This window comes from Malurus melanocephalus, unplaced genomic scaffold (genome assembly GCF_030028575.1).
Source record: "Malurus melanocephalus ecotype Western Australia unplaced genomic scaffold, MMel_1.1 scaffold_135, whole genome shotgun sequence".
Classification (NCBI taxonomy): Eukaryota; Metazoa; Chordata; class Aves; order Passeriformes; family Maluridae; genus Malurus; species Malurus melanocephalus.
Genome location: NW_026623367.1, coordinates 365,685 through 381,746, shown reverse-complemented (window position 1 = coordinate 381,746; position 16,062 = coordinate 365,685). Strand labels below are relative to the sequence as shown.

At 50.6% G+C, this 16,062-nt stretch overlaps 1 protein-coding gene across 1 annotated transcript; it reads right to left on the bottom strand.

The window, feature by feature from the left end:
* Positions 1 to 2,691: 2,691 nt before the first annotated feature.
* Positions 2,692 to 12,191, bottom strand: KLHL40 (kelch like family member 40). The gene is made up of 6 exons (XM_057370857.1): positions 11,007 to 12,191; positions 7,411 to 7,571; positions 5,932 to 6,039; positions 4,437 to 4,622; positions 3,657 to 3,803; positions 2,692 to 2,811 (listed from the first exon to the last, which is right to left on the bottom strand). The coding sequence occupies exons 1-6, from the start codon at positions 12,150 to 12,152 to the stop codon at positions 2,700 to 2,702; spliced, it is 1,860 nt and encodes a 619-aa protein (XP_057226840.1). The 5' UTR covers positions 12,153 to 12,191; the 3' UTR covers positions 2,692 to 2,699.
* Positions 12,192 to 16,062: the final 3,871 nt, after the last annotated feature.

The following is a 16,062-nucleotide window of genomic DNA, read 5'->3' as shown; positions in this document are numbered from 1 at the left end:
WTCTTCTGGGTCTTTTTATGCAACAGCTGTTTTTCCTTTTATGGTTTTCTGCCCTGTGGTGGCATCTCCACAGCCTTACAATGGATGTGAACCCTGTGGGAGCTCCAAATTCTCAGTGACTGTGTTCCTGATGGAGGTTTGTGAGGTGAGTGACCAAGGATGGGGAGCAGATTTATCTGCCACTTCTCGAGCCTTTATCAGGGACCACATGACAAAATTCATGGAAGGTCAGCAACCTTCTCCTGCTGGCTTCAAAGAGCCCAGAATTCCTCCAGGAGAGGCAAGAGATGTGGCAGGAGGTGAATTGGAATTAAGCCTCTCTTAGGATCAAGAGTCAACAGCTTTCCAGACTGCATGCAGAAGAAGAGCTGAAGAAAARGTCATGGAATCACAGAACCATTAAGGCTGGAAAACACCTCCAAGAYTGARTTCAACCTGTGACCAATCCTTGTGAACCAGACCAGAGTGCTGAATGCCACTTGCACTCATTCTCTGAACACCTCCAGGGATGCTGTTGGTGGAGGCAGGAGGTGGCATCCTGCCACTGCAATAAATTACTTTTAAAAATTGTTATTCTATGCAGGGATTATTTTTTAAATTCTTCTTAATTTTTCTTTTTTTTTTTTCTYTTCTGCCAGATGCTATTTGGAAGATTCATCTTTAATTAGCTTGGGAATTGTGTGCACGAATTTCTGCAGAACTGGGCAGAAGGTGTTTATTTCTTTTCAGTGCATTTTTCACACATTTGATTGTTTCAAACATTTTTGTTCCTTTTTTTTTTCTTTAAGCTACTTTGTGACAGCCAGTCACCTTGGATTTCCTTTTCTTCTGAAAATATTTCATTACTGTTCTGATGTGATTGTCCTCTAAGGAGCTTATCCTGTAACTTTTTTAAATCCTTCAAATGAAACCAGGACAAGACCCTGGTTCCTTTACTCCTGCTGAATTCTCTTTCCTTCCAAGCATGTTTTAGTTCCTCCACGAGTGCATTTTGATCCAGATGAATCAGCCAGGTATAATTTGTGACACCAGAATTTTCATGTCACTTTGAGGCAATTATTTTGCAAGGTTTGTATTTTTTCTTTTTAAAAAATTATTACTGGTTATCAGCCCTGTTGGTGGTACCATGACATCTTAGGATCATGGAATTGTTAAGGGTGGAGAAGACTTTTAGTCATCGAGTCCAGCCACCAACCCAGCACAGTGATTGTGTTCACCACCAAACCATGTCCCCAAGTGCCTCACCCACGTTTTTTTTTTTTTTTAACACTTCCAGGGATGGTGATTCCACCACTTCCCTGGGCTGCCTCTTCTAGAGCTTCACAACCCTTTCTGTGAAAAAATTTGTCCCTAATATCCAGTAACATAACCTGAGGCTGTTTCATCCTGTCACTGTAGGATGCAGCATCCTTCTAGTCCTGGGTAAACTCCTARTTGTTGTGTCCGTGGAGAAGAGCTGGAAGGATACAAATCCTTAAGTTTCAGCTTGCAAAGGGGGAAAAATAATAAGAAATTATGGGGGTCTCCATGGGGCTGGCTGGCTGTGTGTGTCCATCACAACTTGTGCTCAGTCCTTGTCCTTGGCTCCTGTGAAGGATCAGTTTCAGCTCCATTGACATGCAAACACAGGACATTCCTTTTGGAATAGTCACATTTATTTTTAAATAAACCACTGATCAGATTTTTGCTCAAACAGATCTTTTTTCCTGCTGCCAGTACAGTCATGTTTCTATCAAAACTTCATCACTTATAACTTTAAAATAAATATATATTTTTACTCAGTAAGAAGCCCTTTTTGAGCCTAACAGATACGAGATCTCCTCAGCAAAGTAAAATACTCTTAATTAAAAAAAAAGAAAAGGTCTGAACATTAAAAATAAGAGAAACAGCAAAAATATAAAACCTTTCCCTAAAAAACAGCATTTGTCCAACCATAGGTGAGGACATTGTGATCTGTGATTGCCAGAAAGCCGGAGATGAGGCACATGTGGCCTTCCCTGCTCATTTCTCCCCCTTTCCTACCCTACAACTTACACAACTCCCCTCCTGAGACTCAATTCCCAGCCTCTCATCACTCTGAAGTCGGGGTGGAGGCAMAGAACTGAGATTATTTCCTTTTCATGACAACTTCCAAAGCACTTCTGCTGCTCAYACACTCTTTTCTTTCAGCTGTCTCATCCCGAATACCCTCATCACTCAGGAACTCRCCAAATTCCTCCAGGTCTCCCCTGTACCACTTGATTTTGACCCTTCCTTCTCCTCTCCATGCTCACAGACACCTGAGATTGGGAAATACTTTGTAGATCCTGGGAAATGYCAGCTTTGTCCCCACCTTCTGCCTCCACTGTTTGTTGGGGAGCTCCAACAGCATTTGAAAATAAGGGGAAAAACAGAAAAATACTGAAACACGTGTATGATCTATTTGTTGCGTGTCCTGAGACTGGAATAACTAATTTTTCCGTGCTTCTCAGTCTCCCCCAGCTCCTTGCAGGCTCCAGATCCCCTCTCTAATTACCTTGTGAACACCTTCACGTTCCCAGAGCTTTTCCAGATGCTTCCCCCTTTTTCTCGTTTACACRAAAAGGTACCAATCACAGATGCAATGTCTTGCACAGTATCCAGCTGCCACATCCCTGATAAGCATCTCCCCATCTCCCCCCACCCSTCCTTGCCCCAGGCCCCCGTGGGAAGAACACCAATCACATCTTGGTCAGGCGCAGGACGTTGAGGCGCACGGGGAGGAAGGTGGCCCCGGAGGCGTACTGGATCTCCCGGAGGACGCCTTCCCACTTCTTCTGCTCCTCATCGTACCTGGGGAGAGGCAGACAGGCAGTTTTGGTGAGGAAAGATCTCCTCTCTGTCCCTTCAGCTRCTCTCTGTAGCTGTGGGAGCCCTGGGGTGATGTCCCACAGGAGCTGTTTGGCCACAAGGATCTGTGGACGGGGACTTTCAGCCCCGGTGTGCTCTGGTTTGGGGGACAAGGATATCAGCACCTGGTCTGGCAGGGGAGGGGATGTTTTCCTGCTGGGAAATGGTTTGATGGCACCCAGGTGGAATGAACATCGATGGTGAAGGACAGCAGGATCCTGCTGAGGGTGCTAAAGCACCAATGTGAGGGACAGGAGCAGCGAAAGCCGGAGTCGCAGCTGTCACAAAGCGCTTTCTGCATGCTTCTCTTGCATGTAAGACTCTCTGCTTCCCAGCCCAGATTCTGCTTCCCAGACAATTCTATCTGCTTCCCAGCCCAGCCTCTCTGCTTCGAGCCCAATCTCTCTGCTTCCCAGACCAACCCCTGCCTCCCAGCCCGAGCCCTGGCTGTTCCCAGGGAGAGGAAGCATTGCACAGATGCTGCTCCACACCAAAGGGGAGGCTGGAACCAGCTCCAGGCAAAATGTCAAGGCACAACAAAGCCAAAGGAGCAGGTTTTCCCTAGGCTGCTGCTGTTTGAGGCTGGGAGAGATCACTGAAGCACTAATGTGCCCTCCAGCACAGCACAGGGCAGATTTCCCACCCAGAGACCCTGCACTGAGCCTGCAGCCTCGTGCTGGGTGACAGCATCCATCTCACACTGAAGCCATCAAAATAGACAGAAAACATCTATTTCATCACTGACATCCCTCCCATGCTCCTTAGACACCCCAGGGGAAGATCATCACCTCCAAACATCGTTCAGCTCCGTTGGCACCAGCTCTCCTGACTCAGTCTCCACCGTGGCGAACCCCCCGAGCAGGTAGAGCACCCCGGACAGGCTGACCAGGCTGACAGAGCTGCGCTCCTGAGGGAACTCGGTGAAGGTGTCCCACCTGCCATGACAGGAGAGGGGACAAGTTACAGCACTCTGGCCACCCCCACACCAAGGGCAGCCTCAAATCAGGATTTTACAGAGCTCACAAGTGATAGATGAAGTTGTGCAGGTTTAGGTGGGATGGGATCAGACCCTGGCTGTTTTTAGGGACAGCTCTTTCCTTGTGCAGGTTTAGGTGGGATGGGATCATACCCTGGCTGTTTTTWGGGACAGCTGCTTCCATCATCATTGTTCAATTTCATTTTGCATTGAGTACATAGACCAGAATGTCCCAGCACTGGGGCTGCAGCTGCAAGAGCCACCCAAAATCAGAGCGTTGATCATGTTGGGTGAAGCTGCCAGGGAACCCAAGGATGGCACCAGTTGGTAAAACCACTTTGAGAATGAGCCTGAGATGACCCACAGCCCAACCAYGGCGACACTGGTGATGCCCAGCTCTCTGAGGAAMCACRGARYCCTGGAATGKTTTGGGTTGGAAGGGACCTTGAAGGTTATSCACTCCAACTCCCCTKCCATGGGCATTTAAACTGAATGAACCAACATGAGGAGTCAAAAACAACCTCCAGAGTGGCTGGAAGTTTCTGAACCCATCCTGCAGCTACTCCTGGTGTAACTGCTCCTCAGGACSTACTTGTTGGTGGCGATGTCGTAGACCTCCACCGTGCTGGTCAAACCAGAGTCGGTCACTCCGGCTGCCACGTAGATTTTGTCCTTGTGCACGGTGGCGCCGAACAAGGAGCGGGCGGTTTTCATGGGAGCCATCTCCTTCCACTCAAACTTGGCAGGGTTGTAGACACACATCTTCTTCAGGCACTTCCTGGAGAGAAATGAGAGGGGAAAGAAGCCTTGATCGCCTGTCATGGGGTGGCTTTGCGCTGCAGGGGTTTGGGGGTGTCTGCTGGGGAGGACRTGGGGTGCACAGGGAGGATTCTGCTCCTCCACGTTGGCATGAGTGGAGGAACACACCCTTTGCTGTGCCCATCCTAGAGCCACCATGGTGTGTGTAAYCTGTCCTGTCCTATTGTGCCCACCTGGGACTGGAGTCCTGCAAGCTCAGCTTTGTGCTCAAACAGCCTGGACATGGATCCATACAGCCAACAGCCCCTTAGGACACCCACAGCCCTCAGGAGATGTTTCAGGGCTCCTGAACAGCCCTCAGGAGATGTTTCAGGGCTCCTGATGCACAGCGATGATGCAAAACACCCTCAGTGACCTCCCTGTCCCCAGGTGGGCTGTGTGAGGTGTGAATGGGTGCACACATTCACACCTTGCACACCATGAACCTTCCTGAGCTGGACCAGTCTTGGCTGGGCTGTGGAAGGCTTGGATATTTGAAAAAAGTTACAGGAAGAGTGATAAAGCATTGGAATGGGGTGCCCAGGCAGGTGGTGGAGTCACCATCCCTGGGTGTGTTTAAAGAGAGATTGGATGTGGCACACGGTGCCATGGTTTAGTTGAGGTGTCAGGGCATGGGTTGGACTGGAAGATCTTGAAGATCTCTTCCAATCCTGGTGATTCTGTGATTCTGTTTGCCCTGCAGTCACACTTGTGCCCTGCCAGGCAGCCAGAGAGGCTTTTCCTGCTGAGCTCATCTCCTGTGGGAGGGCAATACGGGGTCAGGCTGGATCAGGTTTTCCCTTCCTGTTGCAAACAAACGTCTGGATTTGGCCACTCTGCTCCACAGGACCAAGACAGGAGACCCTAAAAGTGAAGGGGCTTCTTGCTCTTCAGTGCCTCTCCCAGTCTGTGTGGCATTTGATTTTTTTGTGAGCAAGAGGGATCACAGAATGKTTTGAATTGGAAGGATCTTTAAAGATCTTCTCATTCCGACCCCCATKGGCAGGGACACCTYCYACTGSACTGGTTTTCCTTAAAGCCCCATCCAGCCTGCCCCCATGGGTGAGACAGTACATTCTTTTTCCTGCAAGGACACTTTCTTCTCCCTGATGTTCCCCATTGACCTCCTAAGGTTTTGGAAAGGGCTGCAGGTACAAAGGTGAGCCGAGAGGGAAGGATCCACCTCTCACATCCCGTCCAGCCTTCTTTAAACCAAGGGAGTTACCAGCTCTGCACTCCCACTGATTTGAGGGGTTGACTCTTTGATTTTCCCCTGCTTTTTGACTTACTTGTCACTTCCTTTGCCCCCRATGACGTAGACCAGATCCTTGTGTGACACCACTGCGTGGCCATAGACAGCGTAGGGAAGGGAATCGGCCTCACCCCACTTGAAGGACCTGGGTCAGAGAAAGATGTGAAAAAAAAGGATTTGTAGCTTGCTGGGTGACACCTACAGGAGATGGCTCCTGCCAGACTTAGAGCTGAGCACAGTTGGATTCAGTCTCAGAAAAAAATGCCTGCAATGAGACAGGCTTGTCCAGTAAATTTTGTAATCCTAAAAAAGGGTRACAGTAAAATAAGCAGAATATTTATGCTACTAGCCATTATTTTCTTGAAGTCTTCAGGTAGATGTAGAGAGCAATAATGTCCCCTAGAACCTCCTTTGTTCCAGGCCCAGCCCCTTTCCCAGCTCCCTCAGCTGCTCCTGGGGCTCCAGACCCTTCCCCAGCTCTGTCACCTTCCCTGGACATTCTCCAGCCCCTCAGTGTCCTTCTGGTCATGAAGGGCCCAAMACTGGGCACAGGATTTGAGGGGCAGCCCCAGCAGTGCCGAATACAGGGGAAGAAACACTTCCCTGCTGGCCACAGTCCTGCTGGTACACCCAGGATGCCACCTTGGCCTTCTTGGCCACCTGGGCATACGGCTGGCTCGTGTCCAGCCACTGCCAATCAGAATAATGCTGGAATGATGTCAGTCCAGCGAAACCAAAGTGGTGCTGATCACATCTCTACCAGCTGCAAAGWGACATCCAGCCACCCCCTGAGTGCCCAATGGGGACAAGCTCATCCTTTCCCAGAGTCTGCAGGGGCAGGGAAATGCCCTGTTCTGTGGGAATGGAACTGGTTTCAAATCTCTGCCTATAAAACAGACTTGGAAGCACACACATCTAAATATAGACCAAGCAAAGGCCTGTTGATGCCTGCTGCTCTGCCTCTTTGGGGCAGAGAGCAGCAGCCTTTGGAAGTTTCTGTCTCCTGAGAGAAGAACAGGATGGTGCTTTTTAATAAMGCTCATGGCCTAGCATGGGTCAGAGCCCATTGTCCAAAAATAATTGGACAGTAAGCCGGATATCAAAAAGGATGAGCCATTCTGTGCTACATCCGAATATTTTAAAAACAATTTTTTCTGTTCAAACCTCTTTYGGTGAGACCACAGTGAACGTCACTAACCCTGCAATCCATGGGCAAGAGAAGAAGGTTTAGCAGAAGGAAAAGCTCCTCTGTACATGTCTCACATAAACATCYACTAACACCAGTCTCAGATAACAAAATATCCCCACAAGGGCTCCCATCTCCAGGAGRTTCAGCTGCAATAAATGGAGCAGCTGGAGTGAGGCAGCTCAGAGCCCCAGGGCAGTCCCAGCAGTGCCAGCATCCAGRCACAGAGTTCAAACCCTTCTGCAAACCCCTCTGACCCCTGGAGCCCTGCAGTCCCTCTGCAAGGCAGCTGCTCCCCTTCTCCTGTGCCCCCTCCAGCCCCGCACTCACAGCCGGTCGTAGCACAGCACCGAGTCCAAGGTCTTCTCCCCCTCCTTCAGTTCCTTCCCTCCGACCACAAAAATGGAGTTTTCAGCCTCTCCCAGGCCGAAGAGGCAGCGAGGGGAGGGCAGGGGGGGCATCCCCAGCCAGTCTGCATCCAGATGGTCGTACTGGAAGGGAACACATGGTCATTAGTGAATGTTCACCCCCCACAATGGGTTATATCAGGGTCCAGAGGATGAGGGTGAAGCCTGGTCAGCCCAGCAGCGCTGTGTGCAATGCTCCTGTGGCTGTGTCCTTGTCACCTGGAGTGGGATGGGACATCTGAGAGCAAACCCAGTTATGATAAACCTTTAATGACAAGGCAAAAGAGCAGAGACAGGACTGCAGCAGTGTGTTCTGCTCTGTTCATCAAAGCCTGGAGTTCACAGAATCACATTAAGGCTGGAAAAAAACCTGTGGGGTCCTTGGGTCCAGCTTTGACCAGTCACCTCCTTGCCAACTCCATGGCACTGAATGCCACCTCTGGTCAYTTCATGAACACCTCCAGGAATGGTGACTCCACCCCTTCCCTGGGCAGCCCATTCCCATGCCTGACCACATTTCCAGKGAAAAAATTCTCCTTAATGTCCAGCCTGAACCTACCTTGGTGCAGCCTGAGGCCTCATCCTCTCATCCTGTTGCYGATGGCCTGGGAGGAGAGGCTGASCCCCACMTGGCTACAACCTCCTTCCTGCCAGGGAGTTGTGGGGAGGAATAAACTCTCCTGAGACTCCTTCTCAGACATGGAAACTGGAACAAGTTTGGTCAGCTTTGAGTGAAAGGCTTCCATGCTGGAAATAAAATGGATCATTCCTGGGACTGGAGGAGTGGGAAGCATTTCAATCTTGGAAGTTTTCCTGAACCTTTTCATACAYTGAGCACCTCACAGTGTTTCATCCTGGTTTTTCCATCTCTGCCAGGTAACAGGGTGGTGCTAGAAGTGCTGGCTGCACAGATAAATGTGCCAGAGCCAGCTGATGGAGGAGGAAGCTGATCCAAACATTGCTGTTGGACCAGATCACCAAACCCTGGACATCGGTAGATCAAGGCATGGATTCATCTCCCACCAGAAAAAAAACCAAAACCAATAAATAAATGAATAATTCTGAGAGTGGGGGCTCGAGCATTGCAGCTTAATGGGAACTGGGGTAAAAAAAATAAAGTGTTTTGATAGCAGAGGAGGGAGGGAGGTCTTGCAGCCAATCCTGTGGGACTCTGCAGGACGAAGCTGTGACGCAGCATTGCCTGGAACAGTGTCTGCCGTGGGCTCAGGCCAAGGAGCTTCAGCCCCCTGGGCTGGCTCCAGAGCCTCGGCCTCAGCTGGGTGTCTGTGGTTTTGTCTCTTTGTAAGCTGTGGTCCACACATGTGTTATTTATAGTGCAACCCTGAGCAGCTCAGTCATCRGGATGGTTCCTGCTTCTTGATGGATTCAGCATTGTTTTCGAGCCATAAATCTCACAAGTGACAGAGGAGGATACCCTTCTCCATCCGAAATGTCACTGGAATCATTTTGCTCCTGGCAAAATCTGCAAGGCCCCTGGGATTTATCAGCATTTTTATATTTTGGGGCCTCTCTTTTAATCTAAATTATCCCTGAYCTAATGCTCCTGGCTTCAGCAGGGGGAATGTGAAATTGGGGAAGATAGAAACAGTCAGAGGGTGTAGGGAGCTGTGGCACAGTGGTTCAAGAGCTYGTCATAGACCTGAATGTCTAACTATGTCATTTCAGCTGAAAAATCCTCTCTTACTTCTACAGGAACCGTGAGCTACATAATGACACTGATATAATAAATTACACCTTTGCAAAGTGGTGACACTCTCCAGCCCCAGGACTTGTCKGATTCTCCCAAGCACGAGGGACAGGGGGAGGTGTGGACTGTCTGCTGTCCCCTTCTTGTGGSGAAGAGCTAAAAATGGCCCCATGATGCTCAGGGCATTTGCCACTGAGTCAGTGACAAACCGGGAGCTGAACAGAAATCTTGCTGTTTGCAGCTCAGAACCACAGAGCACTTTGGGTTGCAGGACCTCCAAAGAGGTCCTTCAAGTTCAAGGGGACACAGCTTTGGAGATAGAGAAGATTTCTAGGGCTTTGTTAAAATATTAAATGTTGCCAAGGAATGGTCACGGTGTTTTTCCACCCCTGGAAGTGTTCAAGGCCAGGCTGGACGGAGCTCTGAGCAGCCTGGTTGAGTGGAAGGTGTCCCTGCCCATGGCAGGGGTTTGGAACTGGGTGATTTTCAAGGTCCCTCCCAGCTCAGGTCATTCTGTGACTCTGTGGAGGTTCTGTGACCTCTCTGGACCMTGCTCCACCCCTGCTGGAATGTTTGATCTCTAGGCACAGGTTTGGGCTGAATGCATGTGTCAGCTCTGCGCAGGTGAATGATGGAGCTGGCCACACCTCTGTCCAGTGTCAAGGGCTGTGTCTCAAACAGCACATCCCTGGCACTTCCACACCTTCCCACCCCCTCCTCCTTTCTAGGGCTGAGGGTTCTCCCTGCTGGCTTCTCATTCCCTGGACCTCAGCTGGCCTGCTTAACCTCCTGCCCTTTCCAGGTGAGGACAAGCCTGCTCCCTGCATGATGTGCAGCCCCASTGATGAGGGCAATGAGTCCAGGAAAGCATCAGGGCTCTGTGCCTCGGCTTGGCAACCACCCCCATTTCATCCTTTCTGCCTGGAGATGTTATTGTTTTCCCCAGAAGATGTGAGCCTGGGACACATTATTATTTCTTCCCAGAAGACTTGAGCCATGGAGAGGAACAAAACAAGGATTTCTGAGTACGGGAGGAAGAACAGAGGATTTACTGGATTCCTCGGGGTCAGCAGGAAGGGTCGGCGCCTYGCGTTAGCTGTCTACAGGGAAAGAAATCTGGGCTCCGTCCCAGGCTGGGGCTCAGATTGCCTGTGCAGCTCAATCCAGTCACAGCTTGGTCACTGCTGAGTTAGAACAGCCACTTTCCCTGTGGAGTGTCCCCAAAGGCATAACAGGGCGGTTTCCCCCTCACAGGATGGAAATGGCCGAGGCAGAAACTCCGAGCTGAACAATCCCCCATCCAGGGGCAGGAGCAGCACCAGGAATGGGGTGYAGGTTGGGAGGCAGGGACATGCCCTGTGTCCTTGGGGTGTTTGCTCTGTGGCTGCTGCTGCTGCTGCTCCTATTTGGGGTTTTACTGGGGTTCAGAACCAGGGAGCACAGGGGATGCAAAGCAGAACCCAGCTCTGATGCCAAGAACTTCCCAGCTCATGAGCCCTGGGCTGGGCCGAATTCACTGTTCTAAACAATCCTCTGTTCAAGATTTGGGTCAGGAAGGCTCATTSCTATTACCTACTCTTTCACACCTTCTTCCTCAACTCCCATAACCTCCTTTCAGTGGGATCTGCCTTAAAAATATGGGGAGAAGAATCTCTGGTAAAGTAACTCAGATGCTTCTCCTTCATTTACAACTTTCATYGTAATGTTATCATTTTGTGATAACAAATATTGCTGGCACTACATGGAAGCTAAAGCCTGATGGTGCTCCAAAGTGGCCAAAGAAACACAAAAAAAAAAGATAAAAGTGGTACCTGAAGGAAGTAGGAGCTCATGGGATCCTCTTTGTTGTCCTCGTTGTAGTACAGTCCCCCAACAATGAAGATCTGATTCTCTTTGGTCACCAGACTGATRTGGTTCTTTGGGATTTGAGTGGACAGCGAGGCAAAATAGCACTCGTTGGCATTGGGGTCATAGGCCACTGCCCCACTGTCGCTCACCATGAAAATAAGGTCCTGGAGGAACATCCCAAAGCGCATCGTGTCATTCAAGATCCCGGGGAGAGCTTCCTCCTCGGTATCTTCCCCTTCATCCACCGCTCCATTGACAACATTCTCCTTAGTTTGATTCTCACTGTTCTTCTTYACCTTCTTCTTCTTCACCACAGTGAATTTACCTTTCTGGGCGTCCTTCACCATCTGCAGTTTCTTGAGCAGCTCCGGGCTGGACTTGACCACGGCWTGCTTCTCCACGTGGTCCCTGATGTAGTCGCTGGGCATGAGGCGGAAGCGGATGCTTTCGAAGATGACAGGCAAGGCCTTCTGCCGGCTCTCACGGTCCTTGGTCCCCACCCACTTCATCACCACCTCGAAGACGCTCTCCTCCTTCTCAATGTTGAGCGAGTCGCTGGAGATGATGGCGATCAGCTCATCGGGGGACAGCTGGTAGAACTCCTCGTCRCGGGAGACCAGCGCGAAGCGGTCACAGATGAAATCGCGGGCGGCCACGGCCAGCCGGGCGCAGTCCAGCATCAGCCCCAGCCGGAAGATGGCCAGGCAGTTGCTGAGGCAGAGGCGYTTCTGCAGGAAGGACACGCACACGGTGAAGATGGAGGGGATCTGGAACATGTTGGCCACGGAGAAGATGTCCTGCACGTTCTGCTCGGTGATCTCCAGCTCCGAGGTGTAGATGTAATGGAGGATCTTGCCCATGACATCCGGATCGACGTCCTCCAAGCTGATCTCCCTCTTCTTGCTCTCTTCCATGTCTGAGAGGAACATGGCCCGGAAATACGGGCTGCAGGCTGCCAGYACCAGCCGATGGCAGGGAAACTCCTTCCCTTTGACTTTCAAGACACAGTCCAGAAACTTATTGTGGTCCAACATGTCTTTGAGCCCATCCTGRAGAAGCGTTTGCTGGTAGAGACGCAATTCCTCCACTTGATCAAGAGGCAGGCCCATGGTGACGAGTAGGCGCTCGTTCTTTCTGCCAATCTTTGTTTTATGGATAAATATTGGGGGCTCTGTCTGTACCTGAGTAAAGGAACTCGCTCAAAGCAGGGCTCGCAGCCTCGCYGGGTTCCAGAGCGCCGGCACACCGGGAATGTGAAACGCTCGCTGCGCTCCCAGCTGTCCGTGTACTTCAGCTCCCAGCTCGGGGCTTTATATATAGCCAGAGCGCTGCAGGGCTTACGGAACCCATACTGCAGCATGTGTAAGCCGATCACCCTTTAATATGACACATTGGGCAGGGAGGGAGGGAGGGAGGGAGGGGGCCGAGGAACAGCTGTAATTCCAGCCTCAGTAATTCAGGAAGGGTCTGTCAGCCCGTGAGTCACTGCGGGGGGAGTGGGAGTGTCACCGCTGTGACACTGCGGGGGACGCGTGCGACCCGCGGGCTTGGGAAGCAGCCTCCGGGTGAATCAAAGASCCCAATCTGCCTTTTGGGTCATGGGGGCAAGGCTGGGACTTCTTCCTGACCACACTGAAAGGGCTGTTCTGAAAGCACTGAACCTTCAGCTCTGCTAAAAATAGACGGTGAARTCAAAGCTGGAAAGATGTGCTAAGGGAGGGTCTTATGTGGGCTTTGTGGCATCCCCAGCTCCAGCCAGCTCCTGCCCAGGGCTGCTTTGCTGYGCAGGTTTGTCCTTTATTCTCCTCTAGAGTCACTCTTCAGGCGTCTGGAAGGGTGTGGGGAATGGAGCTGGAGCTGTTTGTTTACAGCCCTGTATGGGATATGGGACCCGTGCTGGGAGTTACTTTAAAATTCCCACTAAAGCAGGAGGCCTGAGGATTGTGGGAGAGGGATGGTTCTCTTCCCCTGCAGTAGGTGGTGGAGTCACCATGCCTGGGGATGGTTAAGGAAAGGCTGGACGTGGAACTCAGAGTTCAATGGTGTTCAACCATAGGCTGGAGTCGATGGTCCCAGAGCTCTTTTCCAKCCTCACTGATCCTGTGATTCTGTCACACCTGCAAATGGGCTTCAATGGCACCTTCGCATCGATAAATCCGTCTTTTCCACGCCTTGGTGACAGAAAGAGAGTCTGAGACTGAATAGAAGTACAGGAAATGCAGTGGTGGGTTTCAGCTCACAGATTAAAACATCCAAACACAAGCAGCTCCTGGTTAACTGAGGGTTTCCTGCTCTTCTGGTTCATCACCCCCTCGATGGAGTCTGGAGACAACCTGCCTGGCCCTGAGCTGATGGTCCAGCTTGGCCAAGTTCTCCAGCAGGTCCTGTGTCCTGGATGCCCAGGGATGTCCAGGAAGTCCCATGGGCCCTCAGATGGCCGGTCCAAGTCCGGCTGTTCCCACAGAGCTCACAAAGAAGAAAATTTGATTTGACAGACATGGGTGAGCAGAGTGGCTATAATTATTTATACCTACAGTAAAACTTGTGCATGAATGTGTTTTATCTCCTACTGCAGACCCTCTGGGCTGTCTGACAGTCCATGATGGCAAAGATTTAATTAACGATTTAATTAAGTYTATGCAAAGATATTAGCCACTATTCTTGGCATATTTAAAGCCACATAACCCCTTACCCTGGCATRGTGTATTTATAAAAATTGCYRTGATGGCTGTCTCCAGGAGTGGGARGRGGGAGGGAGCTGTGCTGGTASGAAGCCTTTCTGCACTTGTGTGGTTCCAGCAGCATCTGGGGAGCACCAGAAAAACAGGGAAATAATCACAAGCTGTTTCCAGAGCTCTCATCGTAAGCTCCTCTGTGCTGCTCATCTGTCAYGGGATCAAGCTCCCAGCGCTGATCTTTGAGCTGGGTCACACTTCCGAAATCTTTGCTCCCTGACATCTGGGGCTGGGCACCCCATCCTCCCCTCCCTGCTGCCTCTGCATGAGCTCTGTGCCCTCCTGAGTTTAATCCCGTGCTGTTGTGCCAGCATTGGGATCTCCCCCCACCCTCTGCCTTTAATCTCCCYTGAGCCCTGCGTTGTTTTCCTTTCCCTTGTGCTGCCATCTGAGTTTTGCTTCTTTATCCCCCACACCACGAGGTGCCACTGCTAAAAYGCAGCTACAGCCCCTCCCTTGGGGGAGCTCTGGGACCTGGGGAGTCCTGGCATCTCCCAGGTTTGTGTTTCACCYGGGAAAAGGGTACTGTGCTGGTCCCAAACCTTTTCTGGGAATTCTACAGTGGCTCTTCCCTGCAGCTGGAGCAGCTCCAAGGCTTAGGGGAGCAGCCCTGGTTTTCTAAGAGCATTGTCCCCTGGGTGCACTGTGTCCCCCAGATCTGACAGGGCCACAGTCACAGATTTCCAATGACCAATGGATCACAAAAGTCATTAAGCGTGTCCTTAAGTGGGCAATAGTCCCCCCAGGACAGAGTTAATTTTGCTCCTCATGGCAGGTACAGTGCTGTTTTTTTTTCTGATTTAGGATGAGTTAAATGTTGGTAACTCACCAATGTTTTGGCTCTCACTGAGTTGTTCTCACCTGAGTCAAGGATTTTCAGTGTCCCASGYTCTGCCAGTGAGGAGCTGCACTGAAAGAATCATCACGGCCGGGAGGGCTGACCCCAACTGGCCAGAGGGATATTCCCTTCCCCAGGACATCATTTCCAGTATATAAACTGTGGAATTTACCCAGAAAGGATCCAATTGCTGTTTGGGGTCAGGCTGGGCATCACTCAGGGGGTGATGAGGAATTGTGTTGCGCATCACTTGTTTCTCTTGGGTTCTGTTATTCTTTCTCCTCTCCTTATCATTATTATCATCATTAAATTTTGCTTCACAWGTTAAACTTTTCTTATCTCAAGACATTTACCTGATTACCTTTCCTTTCTGATTCTCCTCCTTATGGGGGGTGAGGAGGAGCAAGTGAGTGGCCATGTGGCATTAAACCATGACAGTGAGGACAGGTGAATATATCTTAAAGGCATGCAGTGTCACAGGAGCCCTCCCTCCTATACAAAATGTTAGAACAAAAAAGATGAATGYAGGAATTTTAGCCAGGTCAGCCTGAACAAGGAMGTRTCCAGTGCAGAGCTATTAAYTGGGATTTGTAATTGCAATAAATAATTACTTTTCTTGGCTTCTTGAGTTTTATGAATAACCAGATCAGGTGGGATGCTCTTCTCCAGAGAGATGAGCAGGGGATAAATTCCATTTTACAGAGGCATTCAGTGATGCTGAGTGTGGTCTGAGCAAGGCTGGGCTGGCTGAGATAACACCAGGGTGCTCCTGGCCCACCAGAGCTCCTGGGCTCATCAGAGCAGTGAGAGCTGAAGGGATAACTCCTGGGAAAGGAGGACAAAGCCCGAGTTGTCCCGTAAGTGTCTMGGACAGATCACTCGCTGGGCTGGCGTCTAAGATTAGCTCCTTCTGGCAGCTTCAGCAGCTGCTTGGTAAATATAGCKCCTTAGTGAATGGGCTATTTTCTGCTGGAGCATCCAAGTCAGGAGGGCACTGCAGAGTCACTGGGCTTTGYCATGTGAGTCACCCACTTGGACACRGGCAGGTGACTCTGTTTGTCCTCCCCAGTAGCCATGGACCAGAGCAGAGCCACCACAGCGACACGGCCTTTGTCACTTGGTAGCTCAGGATGGTGTCACCTGGGCAAGGACACCCCTGGGGAGGGGCAGAGATGAATTTAACCCTGCAGGAAGCACATCATGGCAGAGCTGCTTTGATGGAAAATCTGAAATAATGGAGATGCCAAGAAACACCTACCAAGAGTCCAGCAGTGACAGATGTGTCAAAAAGGGATGTACCTGGCAGCTGGAGAGTTTTTGGGGGTGGGAGGAGATGCCACCAAGGCACAATACCTGCCCTTACTCCCAGTGCTGTTGGTCACACTCACAGAAATAAATCCAACCAGGCTGCCAACCCAAACCACACATGGGGGACAGAGTGATGGC